Below are 19,606 nucleotides of genomic sequence, written 5' to 3' on the forward strand. Positions count from 1 at the left end.
AAATAAGCCTATAAAGGGCTACGGAGGGGTGCAAGGGGAAAACAAAGCAGCCAAATATTTACTTTTATTCCCAGGGACAGAGATGAGTAGGCTTGCCCAGAGTAAGTTTGGATCATCTTTTCTTTGAAAGTCACTGTGTTTTGGAACAAGTGATGAAACGTGTTGTCAGGAAGCAGCCCTTTCATTACGGGGTGCCTTTTGTGCTTCCCATGGAAACAGCCAGTAATTTGTCTGCATCAGACTCTGAACATGACAGTTTTACATATGCTCCGACTATAGACTTCTGCAGCAAGAGTCTAAGGGTGCTGCCCGCACTGGACAAGTCTCCTGGCACCCTGAGCTCCGGGCCGACGTAGCCTCCCTGCCTGGGGCGAGCAGGGGCTGCGTGCTCAAAGCTGCTCTGTTCTGGCTCCGTGTTCCCGCAGGGATGCGGCGCGTGCCCTTCCCTGGAGCTCCAGCTGCACAAGCGAACAGAGCCGAGCCTACCTGATGTTGGCAGCCATGAGGTTGATGCCTGCGGCTGAAGGCCTGGAGATCTGACGGATCACGTTCAACATTCGCTCGTTTACAGGGTCCAGCTGCCTAATGATCTCGGGATCTTTAGTTACTTCCACAACGAGAGCCTCCATTGCAGCACGCAAAGCGGTGATGCAGGCAGCTACGGTATGGGACATCTTCAGTTTGATCCTAGAGCGGAAAGAGAGTTACATTAGATGCATCACTGCTTCCAGGAGCGAACCTGTTCAGAAACAGGTTCCATCAGGCATCAGGTGGTTTTGCGTTGAGCGCTGCTTACACTGAGCCAGAAATCCACGTTCTCATCTTTGAGACTCAAATCTGCTAATGAGGGGAAGTGGAATTCAGAAGGCAAATTTGTCAGATCCCTAAAACCTGACGTTGTTAAAACATCTACTATCCTTCTGTTTAACTTTGCTCTTTAGATGCGGAAGAGTCAAGTAATACCAATATTCCTTGAAATATTGGCTTGAAAACACAGGCTATTTTGGGGAACATTTATACAAAAATACGAAGTAATCCAAAAATACGGGGCTCCTCAAGATTTTGAAGGCTACAGGGCAGCCTCACAAATATTACTTAAACAATTATTCACCTTCATTTTACCGGCTGGAAAGAAAAACATGGTCTGGATGATATTTTGTCAAGACCATTTCTCTCCTCAAGCTGTGTTTCTGAGAGTTAAAACCATGGTTCCCTTAGCCTCTCTCTGAAGGGGGATGCCCAAAAGGCATACTACCGCTTATTCACGTTCCAGTTAAAGAGGAAAAAAAATACAGTAGTTTTCACGGAAATTGCCTGGTGTAATGTTTTTAAATTAAGTAGATAATCGACACAAAACAGCGCTGCCAAAACAAACCCCTCCCTTCCTCACACAAAACAAAGGTAATGCCCTCACAGTCATCTGTCCCGCACGGCTTGCTCTAGGACCCCTGCTCTAAAGATACTTGTGTCTGTGTTAGCAGCTGTTTCCCCTCAGTGCGCGTTCCTCCATAGACCTGACCGTCCATTAGCACCACGCAAGGCCGTACCAGTCGTCCACCAGAACGAGCTCCCCATCGGACAGGGCTTTCTTGGAGGCGAACAGAAGCAGCTGCAGCGGGCTCACCAAGGTCATTGCCTTGGCAGAGATGGCTCGTGTTCGGATCTGCAGATGGAAGAGGAATACAACTCCTGAAACGGAAGACGGATCGCTATGCCTTCCTCCTGGCCGCTGAAACCAGGGAATTTTGTAAAACATCACCACACACCAATATCCAGGTATAGTGTTAGGAACTTATAAGAGCGCACATGCAAACCAAATCGAGTGCTGGGCAAACATTTACAGAGATTCAGCACCGGTTGGTAAAACAAAACGCCACACTCTTCCATGACTGCGTGCCTGCAACTACGCAGTTGTTACTTTGCCAGAGCCACATCAAGTTTTGTCAATCTAAAAATGACCAAAGATGACCATACAGCTGAAGTATCTTCCCACCTTCTGCACTGCTGGGGCTGTGATGAAAAAAGCTCATGCTGCTTCTTTAGCAGGGTCCTACATATGCAAAATTTCTAAGTCGCTACATGGCTGTGCTAACATGCCTACGTTGTCGTTTTATAGAAACGAGACCTTAAGCTTGTGCTTGAAGTGCACTCTTTGCAAACAACAAGCCATCTGACGTGAACCAGAGATAACAGCGCTGACTACATGGGCAACTGCCCTTCATTTTAACAAGGAATCAAAAGAGCCCTACTTAGGATTTCAGCCTCCCACATCAAAAGCTTCATCTCTCCTCCTCTCGGACAGGAGGGCGATGGGCAGAATCCATTTTACTTGTTTGTAACGCTTGCTCTTACTCTAGGAGCCACTAGACATGCTCAGAACAGAAGTTTCTGGAATGGAAGTTGGGGCAGAAAAATAGCTACAGCAGGGAAACAGACATCCAAGCCTTAGACAGACTTTCTTTTTGCAAGTACGTATTGGGTAGGAAGAGAGCCGCAGATAAATCCTTCCTTCACCGCAGTTTCACCCAGTCACTGTCTTACACAATCACTCTCAATTTTGTCCAAGTATTTTGGTGCAGCTTTTCTGCTGATTTTATTTTTTTGCTGATTTTTTTTTTTTATTCTAATAAAACATAGCTTTTTTGAGTTCAAAAGTGTTTTGGTCTTTTTAAGGGAGCTCACTCAACAGAAACAGCCTAGGCAGCCCAAAGCTCTGGCCAACTTAGGATCCTGTCATGCAGGGTGAAGAGGTGAAGCCTCACCGCAGCTCTGAACAGCGTATGTAAAAATCCTGAGTACCGAGCCAAACCCAAGCTAGGGCTCAAAGGAGCCAAAAGGCTGTTTATTACCAATGAAGTACTTTATCTGTCATTAGTAAAATATGTTGTACATCAGCAAAAAGAGAGGATATTAAAGTCAGCACAAAAAAAAGGAATTCAGAGCTAACCCGTGTAGGCACTTCTGTTACAAGACCTTAGGACGCAGACCTTTACAGCAAGACACCTCACTAACTTGATGCTGACACCTCACTAACTTGATGCTCTTGATGCTTATTCGGAAAAACGTCTTTACAGCCCTTCCCAGCCAGAGGCCTGTTGGTAGCTCGGATTCCAGCGGCGAGCACAGCTACTTTCAACGACTGCAGAAAGCACATCAGGGCCTCTGCCATCGCTCTGCTGGCGGTACTGTGCACAGACAGCACAACCACTCTGCTCACAGCCCGCAGACTGCTCCCAGGCTACGTCCCGTTCACTTACATCCCGGCCTTCACTTACTCCTTGAGAGAAGGGTGAGCAGGACCAGTTGCGTTCACATGCTCCAATGATGGCAACCAAAGAGCAAACAGCAGCTTAATTGTACATGTACAATGCGCTGTGTGTGCGAAACTAATGGCATGGAGGAAAAGGTCATGGGGACCCTGGGAAAAGGAAGAGGTAGTTGTTCCAGAGTATTCTCTCTGAATTCAGGGTTTTTCTGAGAGGCTTGGGGGAAAAAAAAAAAAAAAAAACCACCATGAACTGCCCTGGTGGGATGACACACTACCTACATACCAGAAAGCCAACGCCCCACTGCCACAGCACGTTTTCCTGTTCTTCCTCTGGATTTTTCAGTAGCAAAGCGATAAGGTCAGAAATTCTCTGGTGCCTAATAGCAGAGTAGAGCTCCCACAGCAGTCTCTCAAGGAAGATACTGATTTACATCTTGCTCTACGACCTGACTGTTTTGACAGAACTCACAGGAACTTTTTATGCATCCAAGATCTCTACTTCTGTTGAATGTGATCAGTTGAAAGTTACTGTGAGGACTGAATGACAACATAATGGCAAAAAATTCACTTTCTGAAAAACACAAGCTAAACATTACCCAGTGCCTAAGAGGCTCTTTTTAGTAAGGAAGCCATAAGAAGCAAGATACAACTTGGCTGCACGTGATCAAGAAAAAATTCAAAGTCTTTACCTTTTCTCCAAAAACAAAAAAAGGCGATGGATACTTCAAGTCCTGGCTGCTGAAAGGGCAGTTGACCGATGACTTGTGGATAAGTGCATTGCGTCCCTCAGTGGTAAGAATCTTCCTCTTCTCCTTGTGGTAGCAGACATTGGGGTAGACCCCAAAAGCGAGCAAGGAGATTACGACATCCAAATTATTATCCGGTCCAGTGTTGTTAAACGGTTGAGTCATCAAGCATTCTGTTGACAGAGAACAGAAGACTGCCTAGCATCCACGGGTCATGCAGGACATATGGTGCAGCAAAGTTTACGATCCTGGATCCAATCCTTCACCGAGTCAATCAAACTGATAGTTGGACAGCTGTTCTCAAGAGACCTCTGCACTCAAAGCATTTCCATACTACATTCGACTTTCAATTATGCAGAGCAAAAAGCTGAAAAATAAAACTAGAAATGTTTGAAACTAGATGTTTCAACCCTCCCCCCACCACCAGCAGCTCTGCAAAAACAAGAGGAGAGAGGTTTGCCCAGAATTTGCTGTACCACAGGGTGTTTCCTGTCATCTGTTTTGGAGAGGTCTTTTGGGGGAGGTCAGAATGGATGTTTTTATTCATGTTATTCGTTACAAACCTCCCTGGAGTTTCTGGTGGCTTCATTTCAGGTCATCTTGCCCAGAAATAAACGATAAATAGAGTAATGATCTTAACAGCATGAGAGAAAAAAAAAAAAAATTAAAGGAGTACCAAAAACAGAAAGGGAGATGAACATCTGCGGAATCCAACCAGCCATTTAACAGAACAAGCCTTTTGGGGACATTAGGCAAATTGAGAACTTGACCAGCTTGAAGAAATACTTAAGGCCTTTTTAGAAAACAGAACATTTGTCAAGACTACCGCAGATCCCTCCTGCTGCACTAACCCAGAAAAGCACAGGGCATCGAGCACTCTTCAGACCACACAGAGGAGGAGCAGTACTGAGAGTGACTGACTCCCTTAGGCTAATGGCAGAACCAGTGTGCAAATGCTGCATCAGCATGAAAAGAAGGGGAAGCGCAGCACTTTTAGAGCGCGTCTGGAGGATGCAACAAGTGAAGAAAGAAAACTGGGGAGGTAACTCACTAAGGACAATTGCTTGATAGAGTTTTAATTTTGCAACCCTAACCTCAGCTTCCAAAATCTCCCACTGTTGCACTGCAGCCATCACAACTTCTCTGGTTTAGACGAGGAAAGAATGAAACAACACTAAAATTTCACCTGAATGCAACTGTAAAAGAACCGCGTTACGGGAAACCCACTTATAGGCCTCACCTCAGAATGAAAAATGCAATCATTAAATAACTATGTCCAAGTAGAATCACCTTCTGGGAAGCCGGAATTAATAAGTATCTCTTTCAGCTGGACTTTTGCTTCCCAAGTCATTCTAAGAGTAGACATGCTGAGTCTTTTGTGTTCACAAAATCTCATTTCTGCTTCTTCACCGCCCATTCTAAAACAGAAGCGTATTAAATTAGACATTTGTCCAAGAAAAGGAGAGGTACAACAGTCCAGCTGTTCAAAGCAACCGTTGACCGTCTAGTCAGGTCACAAAACTGCTCGTCCCATGTTACCCGTAACTTCTCATCAAATTTTGTGGCCAGGCGACATACCTTGCATCATCCCAGGCTTGGAAGACTGAGAGCAGCGCAACATGATCTGAAAACCTGTTGCCAGCAAAATTCCTATGGACATAACCCAGCCGTTTGCCCTCACTGATGAAAGGCTCAGGGAAGCAGGTGGCTGCAGAGATGGTACAAACAGCATCTCCCACACTGAAACGGAAACCACAAAAGGAATCAGGATGGGGTTCGTTCACAGCACTGCTGCCAGCAGCTGCTACAGCCTGTTGCTACGAGTAAAAACTTCCCGCTTGAAGTTAGAGACCTTAGTAATTCGGCCCTTGCCTACCAGGCTTCTTTATAGAAACACTTCCCAGAAAGAGGATATTAAATTAGATCAAATTCCAGTAGCTAACCTTCCCGAAACAGCAAGTGTTCACGAGTCCTTTGTCCTTCTTCTATCCCCTCCCCCCCATACATCCACAGTTCTTTTCACTGTCTTACGCTGGGTAAAAGGACCTTACAACCATCACAATTGCAAACAACGGTTCTGTACTTCTATTGAAGCAAAATCTTTGGATTCATTTTTCTTTTTATCTAGGTCTCCAAAACCACATTCTGCTATACCGAGGTATTTAGAGTCCTGCTCTTACTTCATAAATATTCAGTCTCTACTGGTCCCTTTCAGTTCCTCTGCATTTCATGAATATTTTATTCCCTATACTAAAAGATATTTATCCTCTGCTTTCATGAATATTCCGCTTCCTATCCCCAGCAGTGGCACTCATGGCTACAAGAGAAAAAAACAGCGCGTTTGGATGAGCGTGCATGCCTAGAGGCTCAGGAATTCAGAGAAACAGCAAAAAGACCACTGAGACTACGAAACTTACTAAAAAATACAGCCCATTATCATCATCTTGCCAAGACGAGGTTCAATGGGAAGCTTGGCTAGGATTCTTCCAAGAGGTGTCAACTCATCATTGGAATCCAGGGCATCAAGCTCTGAAACAAAATCTCTTATTAGCAAAGATGGTTGTCTAACCTAATGAACCCTTGGATAAGAAATTCAGAGTTTTAATAGCTGTGCTTATATAAAATACCACCTATATTTAAGTTTAATCTTGTTTACGATACTGCCCGCCTGATTTTCAAAACCGGTCTAGGGTTAAACAAACATTTTATTTTATCCTCACAGAAGTTTTACTCCCTCCTCCGTAATTAAACTCACGTACATATTTTTCCATTTCTTAGTTTACTTTGCTTCTGTATAAACAGAAGCATTTAATGACAGTGAATTCTACATGGGACAAAAGATAAGCAAAGGCCAGCAAAGCTGAAGATACTATTCAACTTTATTTCCAAGTTTCTAAAATTGACCCATGCTTACCTGATTTGTGCCTCACAAAAATCAAAGCAGCCCTGTCACAGCCAACGGTAAAGTCCTCATTACAATTCCCAAATCACAGAGCCCCCAGTTCATTAAAAAGAGAACACTCTCTCTCTTCCACAAGGCTTTGCTATTCAGAGATTTGTTTGCTCTTCTCTCCTTCCTCTACACAAACATTACCACCTGAGCTCATCCTCTAAGCTGTTAAACCACTGTCAATAATAAAGTCAAGCACGCGTCTGTTGCTATTTGCTTTATCGACTGAAGGGTCTCATGAGTCATCTTAACTTTCTAGCCATTTGGCCACAAGCATTAAACTTCATTTCATAAAATTCAGTACTTTTTTTTTTTTCCAGTTTGCATAACAAACAAAAATGAAACCTGTGTGATTTTTAAAATATACTTCTAAAACATAAATGAAAGAGTCAAATTTTTACTTTGCATACTCCATTTACAGACTTAGGCACCATCTACTTTGGAAACCTTTAACAAAACTAGAGCCTAACTGTGGGAAAAAAGTTTTAGTGCCTCGGTAATAAAATGGGAAAGTGAATAAATAAAGAAATCTTTAGTTGCTATCAAATTCATTTTTGTTAGTGTCTACTGAACTCAAATGCTTAAGGAACATTTTGAATAAAAGGTCTCAATATCCTAAAAATTTAATACTAATCGTATACATACACTGAAAAAAAAAAAAAAAAAATCACAGATCATCCAGCAGATGGAGGCACCTGTAGAAATGTCAATTTGTTGTTAATGCTGAAAAGGCTTGCCTTTTCCCTTTGCTTTCCCTATCTTATCAGCTGTGTAAAAAAGCACTAAGTTTTCAGATCATGACATTAAACTTGAATACGTATCCCTAACTATGCTTTTAATTCTGGTCCCCTCTATTTATGAGCAACGTAGTCTCCTTATGCAAGTTCTTCATAACCTCAGCAATGAAATAAACATTTCAGTTCTTACAAGTGTTAAATAACGCTTATCTAGCGACATTTGTAAAGCACGCTGAGGTTGTAGGTCACTGCTTTAAACCCAAAGCATAAGTTTAGGGTTCCTCCCTGTTTCATTCTATTCATGCTCGAGCTAGTTCCTTGAACTTAAACCCATCTCAGTTTCTCCTGTATCATGAGGACATTGATGGTTAATTAAGACAATTGGGAGGTTACATTCCTTTACGAAACACTGGAATCTTGGGTTAGCAAACTGTAGAAAGGAGTAATTACACCAGAAGCTATAACCCCTCTTTTTTAGTAGTTCCGTAAATGGTTTAGGCGCTGGACTGAGTCTTCATCATATCAAAGCGTTACAGTTGAAAAACAGGAAGCTGGAGGTAGCGTAGGTTGCTGGCGAAACAACAAGCCTAAAGTTTGAAGGCCCAAGTTTGTTAAAGGAATGACATTTCATTTGGGAATTCAAATACTTCTTCAGCTGCAATAAGACACTACACAATGCACCCAGGAAACACCTCGCTGTTTCCAGACAGCATGCTTCTGTCGGAACAAGCAATCTGAAAGGGAGATGTTAAACCAGTTTGTAAGTGATCGTTATACATGGCGAATCACTTTAGAGTCCACTTCGTTAACACACGATCTTGTGGACAAACAACGTTTGTACCTCTTAGCGTGTGCTCTGCTTCAATCACTGCATCCAAAGGTGGCGGCTCTATCGCCTTGGCTAAAAATTGACCAATCCCTCCCAGCCGCAGTAACTTGATGCTCAAAGCAATTTCATGAAGTGGCGTTCGAAACATTTCGGGTGTCATATGAGTTTCAAGCCTAGAACGAGGAGAAAACAAAAGAGCCCCCGTTCTTCTGAACATAAGCTTTGATCAGCATCATGGATCATTCCATCAGTGTAAACTATCAACTTCCAAAGCAAATACTGTCTCCCAGCCAATCCGTCAACCCATCTTCATCATTGTGCTCCTGTAACTTAAGCACTTCTAACAGTATTTATCTTCCATTCTTCTAAAATTTACTTCCCACATAACAGAAATGCACAGCTGGTATAGCCTCCACATTACCAGTACCCAGTGCAGTTTGTAGCATGAGCTGACCAGAGAGCTTGCATCGCTGCAGCCCCTAGATCTGCAGCACGGCTGCGTCAGCCCCATTCTGGCCCCTTTACAAGGATATCCTCTATTGCTAAGACAAGTCTTCCATTCATAAGATAGAGAGGCTGCTTTCAGCTTGCCTCACGTTATCACTTCCCTACCTGTTATTCTATCACCTCCATGCTACCCAACTGCACCTGTGGGTTCCACTTGGATCTCTGAGAAGAGTAAATATGTTTGCTACCTGTTTTCCAAAGCTGTTTTTCTGGTAGCAAGACGACCTGATGGAATGAGATGAAGCATTTGCATCTATCTCTGGTCCAGTATTTTCAGTGACCGTTTAGCTCACTGGTTGAAAAATAAACTCCTAGGAATGGCTCTGCTGTTAAGTGACAGACAACTGGAGAAAGTTTCAAAACACCTTGAACAGATTTCCATTTAGTTGGCATCTCTCCCTGCACAAGTCCACAACAGAAATCTTCTTCCCCTTCTAGGCACTATGGATCTAGGACATGTTGTTCCTATGCTCTTTGCAGGAAGCTGAACACAAGATCATTAAGTTCCACAACTACTTCAGTAGCCTAAAATCAGTTCACTGTCAAACATTCTTAATTAAAATCACTGCATCGTACTACACTGCAAATCTAATTAACAAATTTTAGCAAATTTAAGGGAAGTTTTTGATCAACTGATGATTCCAGAGGTAACAAAAAGTTGAACACTGAAACAAAGTTATGCTGTAACTGCTATCTTAAAGAGGTGCACTGAACGTTTCCTGAGGGAGATGAAACACTGAATGTAACAGCTGTGTAGGCTCCTGCAACTGGCAAGCAAGATTTCCATGGCTCTAGTTACTGAGAATCAGTTCGGCAGACAGAAGAGGTCAAAGTTTCAGCAGCAGGGAAGGTGCTAGAGCAGCAGCTGGGCAGCAAGAACGGGCTTGCTGGCCCCAGAATGGTGATGGAGGGAAAAGCAACATGCATCTTCCCTGCTTTTTTACCAGCTTCCTCGCTTCAGATAGGTGACAGAATTGCCTGTATGGGAAGATGTTAGGCGCCTGCAATTTTTCGAGGTATGATACTAGAGCCTTAACCTCATTCCAAAGCCCTTTTCTGCCTTGCCTCAATTTCCCTAGCGGTATTTATTTCCCTCCTAGAGGTTCTACAGTTTGCAGTAAAGCTCCTAATAATCATATCATGAACTATTTGTCCACCTCCTACTACGGGTAAAAAGCATGTAAGCATACGTATAGGGTTGTTTTTTTTAAGCAAAAACAAGAGATACCCAAGAATCACAGCGTGAACTGACTTCATGCATTTCTTCTCTGTGCTTCCTCAATTTATTTCCCCAGCTGATCAGAAGTAGCATACAACTGTTTTGGGAGAACTCTCCAAGGTTATTTTCTTTCAGAAAGGGCACGGCCTCACCTTTCAAAGCGAGCTCTACTGCACAAATGGAAACAAAATCCAGCACGCACACGGCCAGCTCTCCCCTTCCGCTGCTCCAAATTAGTTTTTGATGCCCAGACTGTGGCATAGTTTGTCATGTTATTGTGAGCAGTGAACAGCTTCACTTTTTGTCTGTTACAGGAAAAACATAAGATGAGATATTCTTCATCTTCAGTCCTGCCAAATCAGTTCTCTTATTTTATTCCTTGCAGCCACACTGCTAGTTAGAACAAACCATCCCTACTTGACTAACCAACCTTTGTTAAGTTAGCCATCTATCTGGAAGACGAACCATCATATTCATCTTTATGAGGGAACGTCCCTGCTTACATAGAGAATTAAGTTTTCACAAACGTCTCAAAAGCTTAACGTTTTCATGCAATCTGTGAGACTCCTATGTGCAATTTGGTCACAAAACATACCTAGCAAGACAGGATCCATAACAGACTCCAAGAATTTTCTTATTTTCCTTCCAGCTATACATCTTTTGTAATATTCACTTGGCAGACTGCATATTTCAAATATGCACTGAGACCTCATGACACCTCACATGAATAGTAGCAGCGTGAATGCAGCTGACCAAAAACAGCCTACTGGAATGCCAGTGTGGTTTGTAACCATGTTAAACAGCTAAAGACAACGCAAATTTGTCTTGAGTGAGCTAGAGTACTCAAATTCAGCTCTGTGTCTATGGGAACACAAGGCAGTTCTGTTCTTTGGAATGCAAAAAAGGTTTTTTTTGAACGGACAGGATTTACAAAACAAAAAGCTACTTCATGAACTCACTTGCAAGAGTCTATAACATAGACCACATCATTGATGGTAATGCTAGTCTCAGCAATGTTGGTAGATAAAATAACCTATGAAAACAGGAAATGCATATTTAAATATATTTGTTCTGAAAAAGTTAAGGTTGGACTGCAAGATAAAATATATCGCTTACTACAAGATAAAGTACATAACCTCTACCAAAAAAGTCAGCAATAATTTCCATAAAAGCTCAACAGAGCAAGGCATGTTACACTCCACACAGAAAAGACCCTCATACTTTGGTTATTCCAGGAGGCACGGGGTCAAACACCCGACGCTGTTCCTCACGAGGAATTTGTGAATGAAGAGGTAAAATTCTATACTGGCGGCCTCCTACAACACGAATACAAGAAGATCAGTAACTATTACTGTGTAATTCTCATTTCTTCTTTGCACAACACGATCATTTCTACCCACTCATTCTCATGCATCTATGAGAATCAGTCACAGCTCTCTCAATCACTCATCCAACTCCCACTTTAACATCCAAGCCAGCACGTCTTTCGGAAAAGCAGATGAAATAGAACAGAATACAGTTGCTTGTACCAAAGTGTGGATTCATTTCTAGATGCTTCTGCATTGTATATATCAAGTTCCAGCCAGGCAAGAAAACAAGTACTGCTCCAGGGACGTTCAAGGTCTCAATATACATTAGCAGGGCCTCAATGAGTTCAAAAGGAGTTTCTTTCTCATTCAACTGAGCCATGGAGCATTTTGTTTCTGGGCCATACTCATCACTGCAAATAAGGTTGCAATTGGCCTACAAAGCAAAAAATAAAAAGCCAACACATGAATTTACTCAACCTCCCGAGACTGGCTAGCCAGGCCAACAGAAAAATGAGATGGGTGGATGGGGAAGGTCATCTCAGGCACAGCTTACAGAATCGTTCACAATAAGCTGGTAGTCCTACTTCCCACCTTTCTAGTACAGGAATGCAATTATAACTCAGTACAATCTAGCAATGGGAAACTATCGAACTAATTTAACTTCTATTAAGACGAAGGGGGACAATGTCAGAATAAGAACAGGAAAGCGTTTCTCAAGAAATACTAGTCAGTTTTTTCAATATCAAACAATCGATTTAGACAGCGGTTTCAGATCTGCAAATTAAAAGTCAGCTTTAACTCTGTTAAAGTAATAAAGCAGGAAATAACTTTAGGTTCAACACCCACTTTAAGGTCTGCGCCAATTTTATAGCTTCTCAGATACTCCTTCTTGACCTAATATGCCTTTTACCTTTTTGCTGCAAGGAAATGAGCTACTTCCCAGAGTAAGTCTGCATAACAACATTCAAATACACTTGTTTAAGGCACGCATATAAGACACACACCAAAGAAGAGCGGACATCTCCTCTAATCTCTGTTACAACGCTCTAAAATGTTATTTGTAAGAATCAGTAAAGACATTACACATAAGTGTTTCAATATCCCTTTAAAATTTGATTTCAAATAGAGGCGTCTCCTTGCTCATTTTTAAAACCTAACAGATGTTATCTGTTAGAAGACTCATTACCAAACCATAAAGTCACATCATAGAAGTGACAGTTTCTTGACAATACCTGTAAGCACTGACAATATCAACTGTAAGAGAAGGGTAGAAATCTAAGTTTGGATCCTCAAAAGTTACCACCGAGTTTGCATTTCTGTATCCACTTTTTCTGCCAAGGCCACCAATTTTTTCACCTCTAGAAGCACTTCAGTTCTATTTTTAAAGAGAAGCGGGATGACAAAACATAAGAATTTCAGTTTCAACAAAAAAGAAACTTTTCAGTTTGCAGGGCCATTCAGAAAATCCAATTCTGCTTCTGAGGTTAACAGCAATTGCCGATATTAGAAACTTGAAAGCTGCTAAAAACGCTTATTGTCAACAACGCTGAACAGACAAGACAGAGCTTTATCTGCTACTCCATTCTTGGAGCCACGTCCTTCCTCCTTCGTACCACTCAGTAACATCTCCAGTAAATTTCTGCTTATTAATAAGTCGATCAACTAGCCCTTACTACAGTGATCCTTGTTAAACAATGCTTTCTCAAAAACACTTTTGATCTTGTGTGATTAGAAAAAAAAATTACAACCACACGTGCATTACACTAGAGCTACAGCCCCTAACAAGCACTTGTATAACTTTTAATATTGAAAAGTCAAACTTACATCATCATCTTCACCACCGTCTTCATCCTTCTCTTTCTTCTTCTTATCCTTTGATGGAGGAATGAACTGAGTCATTTGAATGCAATCTTCCAGAAAATATTCTGCAAGGACAGACATGTCCTTGGTTGTCAAGGGTGACCACCATAAGGCTAAAGGAACACAACTCTCTTTACCATCCCTTGAGATCCTTCCTAGATATGACCACAATATTTCAGAACACCAGTTTTAGAGTATGAAGCCAAGACTGGAAAAAAAAAACTCTTCGACTGTCAGCTTGGATACGAGAATCTTGCCCACCCTACTCCTCTATTCAATATACCTCCACGTAACCTTTACTGCTCATCTGAATGCTGGTTCATTTGAAGTTACTTCCCCAGTCCCTAATACCAACAACTGATCTGAAACACCACTACCTGGCTACCACTATTCTCACCCTTCAAGGGAAAACAGCTCAAGTAGTGGTGGATTTTGTTTTGCTTTAAATCAAATGGTGCTGTGAAGTCGGTTACTGTTATCGTCTTCTTTGCCAGTCAGTGTAAACTACATCTGTAAGACACAAGGCAATCTAAATGAAATGCGTGTCTTGCTGTCCCCACACACCTGCATATGACTTAATTAAAAAAAAAACTTACAAAAATAAAATAAAAAGCTCAATCAGTGATTTACCTTGAACAGGGAAGGTTCTACCAAAGACCTCAACGATAGGACAGTTGAAGAAGTATTCACAGAACATACTGGTATCGATGGTGGCAGACATGAGGATAACCCTGATTTCAGGATATGCCTGAACTACATCTCTCAGCACCACCAAAAGAAAGTCAGTCTGCGTAAAAAGAGAATAAGAGCATCATTTATTTCCTACCCACAAAAAGAAAGCTTCCAAAGAGAACAGAAAGAAACTGAAACCGCAAACTGATCAAGGAGCAGCTTTGCTAGACAAGAGAAGCAAAAATCGTCACAAAAATATCCCCGAACCAGAAATGGTTGTCAATGCTTTATCTTGCAATACTGCAGTTCTTGGGACAAGAGAATTTTAAGATTGCCAATGCAAAAGAGGGTTTATTCTTTTATCAGAATTGAAGGAACTCAAGAAAAGCATTCAAAAATAACTATCTTTCTTCCTAACAAAACACTACAACCTAAGGTCTTTTTAAGCTTTGTTTATATATAAAGCAGTCACAGTTCCAAAAAAATAAGAATGACTTGGTGCACTTGTATGCAAAGCTTTGCAGTTCTGTTTAAACATGACATTTATTTTGTTTTATCCTCCAGTTACGTAGGTCCTTATTTCAACAGATAAAATTCCACTCGTATATGAAATTTGAAAATTTATACAATACATCATTAATATAATCTTAATAGATGAAGAGATGGACCAGAAAAATTTGCATTGCAATTCCATTCAATTGCGTCCCCAGACTCTGTCAAAGCAACACTAACCTTCATGGCAGGATTTAGTCGTTTCTCTCTTGGTGTGGCAAAGCTGAAAGTTATTTGGAAAAATCAAAGGGATTGAAATGTCTTCCATTTCTTAAAATAAATGCAATCTCCCCAATTCTAATTTCAACTTGTTGCTTTTTTGTTTGTGTCAAAACTAAGTTTATTTAGCAGTCAAGATGGCCCCTTCTGTAAATACCACTGCTGTTCCATTAAAATAATACAAAACTGTCAGTAGAAAAAGTGGTGCGGAAGAAAGGTGAAAAAAATCCACCCACTGTTATTTGTTCCCTGCACCAATCTTGACTGTTATATTCAGTGATGTCCCACTTTTGAACAAAAAGTACTTGTACAATACTGTTCCATTTTCCAGAAAGCATCAGGACATAGGAGATTCTCATGGGCAAAAGAGATAGGATAGTAAGAAAGCCTATGCCTTTGATTTTCTGATGAGGTGAGAAGTAATTAAGAGAAGAATTTTTAAAATCTCAATACAGACAAAAGACTTGCACATATGGCATTCAGTAAAATGCGCTATTTCCTTTTACACGTGTACAATTGCACAGGAACACATACAAAAGTTAAGTAGCACAGAAGCACAGAGAGAAGTATGAACTAAATCATCAGGTAACTCACATTAATGTCTCTCTCATGGATCTCATCAACGATAACATGACTAATTCCACGGATCCCAGCCTCCAGTTTTCTCAGAAGAACACCTTAAATAGATATAAGAATTAGATATTAACATAGGTAACAGCTCAATTTCTTAATTTCAGCCAAAACATCATCAGGAACATTTCCACTAGTCTAAAAAAAATAAAATAAAATAAAATAAAAATCAATAAATATGCTAACTGTCCAACACATTTTATTACTGACTACTCCCTCTCCATCTTTCATGCTTTCATCAGTACAGAGATTCATTCTTTCCCATCCAATACCACTTCCCTTTCTGTCTTCTAAGAGCAAATAACATATAGTAATTTCATCTCCTTATGTATTAACAGAGTCATATTAGATCTGTATTTATTATCAAACGTCCAGTGAGCTGAAAATCAGTGAACTATCTTCATCCTTCCTTGCCACAACAGCATGTCAGAAAATTGTTTCTAACAAAAGAAATTTTCCATCTTTTATATAGACTTTATGAAAAAAATTAATCTAATCATGTTTCCGCTTTTGCTGCTAGCTCAAAGACTTGAGACCCATAAATAATAAGCTCCATACAAACAAAAACAAGCAAAAAAACCCCACAATACACACCTACAGTGCAGAACATCACACTGGCATGCGGCCGAGGAAGCACGGATTCAAATCGTACGCTGTACCCACAGCTTTGCCCAGGTTGTTCTCCTCGCTCATACGACACACGCTCTGCTACAGAAACTGCGCTAATTCGCCGAGGCTGAGGAATGAAACAGTTTTTCCCAACTTGATGATGAAGTTTTATAAGCTTACCAGAATACCACCACAATACAAAAATAAGTTATAAAAATTACAGGGTGTCCTTTCCTAAGATTTCCTTACACAATAGTCATTGCAACTGTAGTATCTATAACAGCAGGTTTTTTTCTTCTGAAATGGCTGATTACGCACATATAATTACAGAGGAGGGATATAAGGATCTACGGAAACTTCCACCTGGCATTTGCTGAACTGTTTCCCATCAAGCAGTCAATTTTTCGCAAATTACCAGTCACAGTATCCTACCCTATCCAGAGGACTTGAGAAAAATAACACTTCAAATGAAAACGTACATGATGCTGAGGTTTCTCATAGCTACTGTTCTCCCAAGCCCTATCTGATAATGAAACAGTAGGGAGCAATGGCATTAATGTCACGGTGAAGTAAAACTCCTGACTCCTATGTGTAGCACTGAGAAGGCAGCTTCCTTAAGCTTCTATAAATGACCTCAAGCTTTTATAAATGATTTTATAAAGCTTTTATCAATGATAATCAGATTTCTCAGCACATCCTAATAGATGATTTCTAATATCCAAACATGAAGCTTAAGCAGTTGCATTCGTAACATATTCCTCCTCACCTGTGTCACTACTATATTGCATTCTGCAGCCCTGTTGTTTTTGATATATTCATCCAATATGTATTGCGGAACTTGCGTGGTTTTGCCACAACCAGTGGCACCACGAATTACAATCACAGAATTGTGATGGATTGCATCCAGAATTTCATTTTCAAAATTCTTCACAGGAAGAGCCTCCCTCTCTTGCAGGATCTGGAAAAAAAACCCAGCACATTTCCAATCGCGTCCAAATATCAACCTATTCTGCTCCACATGATTACTTCCTCTCACTCCCCTACACACATTTCAACTTACTCAAAGGAAAAATTTATCATACCAGCTACAGGTTACTCTAACTAGACTCCTGCAGCAGCGGCAATACATTTCCCACACCCATCCCAGCTTTTACTTAATCCCCAGTCGCATCAGTACTTCCGAAAACGTGGCATATACTACTACTGAAATCCACAAGACTCTGTACTCTGTGTGTGTTACATTCAATCTCTTTTGGAAGAGAAAAAGACTAGGCAAGCACACCAAATTACAGGAAGAGCGCTTACCCTTTGTAATTCTTGATCCTGCTCCAAACGGTACATGAAATCACTTTTCAAATCCATGCTTATTTGCTCTGGAGTGATCTGTAAAGTAAACACATTGTTTGGAGACTTGTTGACATTTCATTTAACTGTATCATAACTTTATAATAAAGTCAGTCACACCAACGTAACAATTCCAAATGTCAATGAAGGATCATGTCCTATATAACTCCCTGAAATGAGTCGTGCAGATGAGCTGTCCTATCCCATTCATTAGCACGGTGAAATTAATTAGCCGCCCTCAAAGTTTTTCAGAAAGACCCCACAAACTAAGAAAGCTAATGAAATACTCGGATGACCACTGTGACAGCAGTGGTTGTTTTTTTTTTTTTTTTTTTAAATGTACAGAGTAAGATAATGTAAGTGTAAGTACACTACCACTCACACAACAGTAGCTGGAAAGGGAAAACTGAGCAGAGAGAGGAATTTATGATAAATCTTACAATTCAACTAAGAAATACTTTTAAAGAAATTCTCACATTTGCTACCAAACAGCTAATTTGTTTTACCGAAAGGAAGTTAGCTGCCCCATAACTAGCAAACAGAAATCCGCAAAGCTAGCTCATTTTGTAACATCAGTAAACATATTTATTATGCTTTTTAAAGTTATACTAAGTTCAACTTTTTTTTAAAATCAAAACGTAAATGAACAACGTTAAACAAAAGCTAACCATGGAAAAATTGCAGAGGAAAGAAGTATTAAGCTGTCATTTTGGCCATAAGTATTCTGTGCCCCTGTAGTAGGAAGCTGAAGTTTCTGCCTCGAGAATCTTTGCTGATTAGGTTACGCTGGTGGCCAAATTCAGCCTGCTGTACTTGGTGACATGCTATTTCTTCTCTTCTTCCTCTCTCTATGACACCACACTGCTATTTTTTAATCATCCTGTGGTGAATGGGACTAGGAACAATGAAAAAGCAAGCAGCCATGTTATGCAGTGATACCCTTTGGAGCACTCTCTCTTTCCAAAAGAGAAATTCCTAGCATGGAAAGATGGGAAAGAGAGGCTAGTGAATTATAAGTGCCGGTTGTGAATGTGAATCATATGCCGGTATGCTTACTTCGTAATTTCACTTCGAACTTTTAATGAGCTGCACAATAGCAGACAAAATATTAAACAAAGCAAAGAACTGGGACATCCAAGACACTGCTGCTCAAGGGCCTAACAAAACATGAGTTAAATACAAAAGTGAAAGGACTCCCTTCTTCTAGGTCAAGAAGGGAAGAAGGGCTATTTTCTCTTTTGGAATAGCTCAGGGGATAGCCTGAGGAAAAGAGCATTCAAAAGTTCCAGAGGAAGAAAACCAAAACAAGTCAGTTTTTTGAGCTGTCTTACATTCGCCAGAGGACCCTCATCAATATTGCAGCTGGTCCAGGGGTTCCAGTTGGACTGAGGTGGTGACCATGGAACAACTCCCATTTGACTTTGTCTCTGGGATGGTTCAAAATGTGCCAGCTTTCCAATGTTAATCAGAACTGGATTACTGGGATCTTCAGGCTATACATCCAAAAGGAAGGTGGGCAGAGAAAGATGAATTCATTAAAAAAGCAGACCTGGCGTTACATGCTGGAGTGAAGTATCTGAACCACACACTTACCCATGGCACAGTCTCCAGAGACAGCTCCCGCACAATGTTTTGCAGCTGATTTTCTAACTCAGAAGGAAGCAACACTTCATAAGGTTCCACCTATTAGATATTTAAAAATGACATGTAGATATACACAAAAATGCAGACAACGGAAGTAAGAACTGCAGACTACTAGAGAGCATACTGAACCAGCAAATAGCTCCTAGTGCAACAACGCAAAAGAACATCATCAGTTCAAAACTCACATTCTTGAAACATTTTGCCAACTTTTGGTCCAACAGGATTCTGTAGAATATTTTTAAATATCCGAGTTGAACTGAACAGGAAAATGCTGCCATAGTTGTAACCAAATACCAAAAAGAACGCTAAATGCACCAGAGAACTGTATGCAGCATGAACAGAAGTCTTTTTTAAGACTCTAGAAAATTTATACCGAGAAAAGCATTTGTTGCAAATTCTATTTCATTTAACAAGCTGCCAAACTCCTTTACCGATCCATTCACATACACGCTAAGTTGTATTTCTGATACAAATCTCTGGCCAGACCAAAAATCAGTCACTTGTCCAAAG

The 19,606-nt window shown here is 40.8% G+C and overlaps 1 protein-coding gene across 4 annotated transcripts in view; it reads right to left on the bottom strand.

The window, feature by feature from the left end:
• Positions 1 to 19,606, bottom strand: part of DHX9 (DExH-box helicase 9) — a 30,091-nt gene that overhangs the window by 905 nt on the left and 9,580 nt on the right. For 3 of the 4 annotated variants that reach the window (XM_068951720.1, XM_068951716.1, XM_068951718.1), the window contains exons 8-26: positions 19,046 to 19,135; positions 18,784 to 18,945; positions 17,414 to 17,491; positions 16,875 to 17,066; positions 16,094 to 16,235; positions 15,464 to 15,546; positions 14,057 to 14,213; positions 13,391 to 13,491; positions 11,786 to 11,999; positions 11,478 to 11,572; positions 11,216 to 11,289; positions 10,409 to 10,561; positions 8,543 to 8,703; positions 6,432 to 6,543; positions 5,593 to 5,754; positions 5,305 to 5,432; positions 3,958 to 4,187; positions 1,548 to 1,663; positions 487 to 687 (exon numbers count right to left, since the gene is read on the bottom strand). In XM_068951720.1, coding sequence (XP_068807821.1) covers positions 487 to 687; positions 1,548 to 1,663; positions 3,958 to 4,187; positions 5,305 to 5,432; positions 5,593 to 5,754; positions 6,432 to 6,543; positions 8,543 to 8,703; positions 10,409 to 10,561; positions 11,216 to 11,289; positions 11,478 to 11,572; positions 11,786 to 11,999; positions 13,391 to 13,491; positions 14,057 to 14,213; positions 15,464 to 15,546; positions 16,094 to 16,235; positions 16,875 to 17,066; positions 17,414 to 17,491; positions 18,784 to 18,945; positions 19,046 to 19,135 — 2,651 coding nt within the window. Of the gene's footprint in view, positions 1 to 486; positions 688 to 1,547; positions 1,664 to 3,957; positions 4,188 to 5,304; positions 5,433 to 5,592; positions 5,755 to 6,431; positions 6,544 to 8,542; positions 8,704 to 10,408; positions 10,562 to 11,215; positions 11,290 to 11,477; positions 11,573 to 11,785; positions 12,000 to 13,390; positions 13,582 to 14,056; positions 14,214 to 15,463; positions 15,547 to 16,093; positions 16,236 to 16,874; positions 17,067 to 17,413; positions 17,492 to 18,783; positions 18,946 to 19,045; positions 19,136 to 19,606 lie in introns of all 4 variants that reach the window. The other variant, XM_068951717.1, reaches the window with a different exon arrangement.

Source organism: Struthio camelus, chromosome 8, assembly GCF_040807025.1.
Source record: "Struthio camelus isolate bStrCam1 chromosome 8, bStrCam1.hap1, whole genome shotgun sequence".
NCBI classification, from domain to species: domain Eukaryota; kingdom Metazoa; phylum Chordata; class Aves; order Struthioniformes; family Struthionidae; genus Struthio; species Struthio camelus.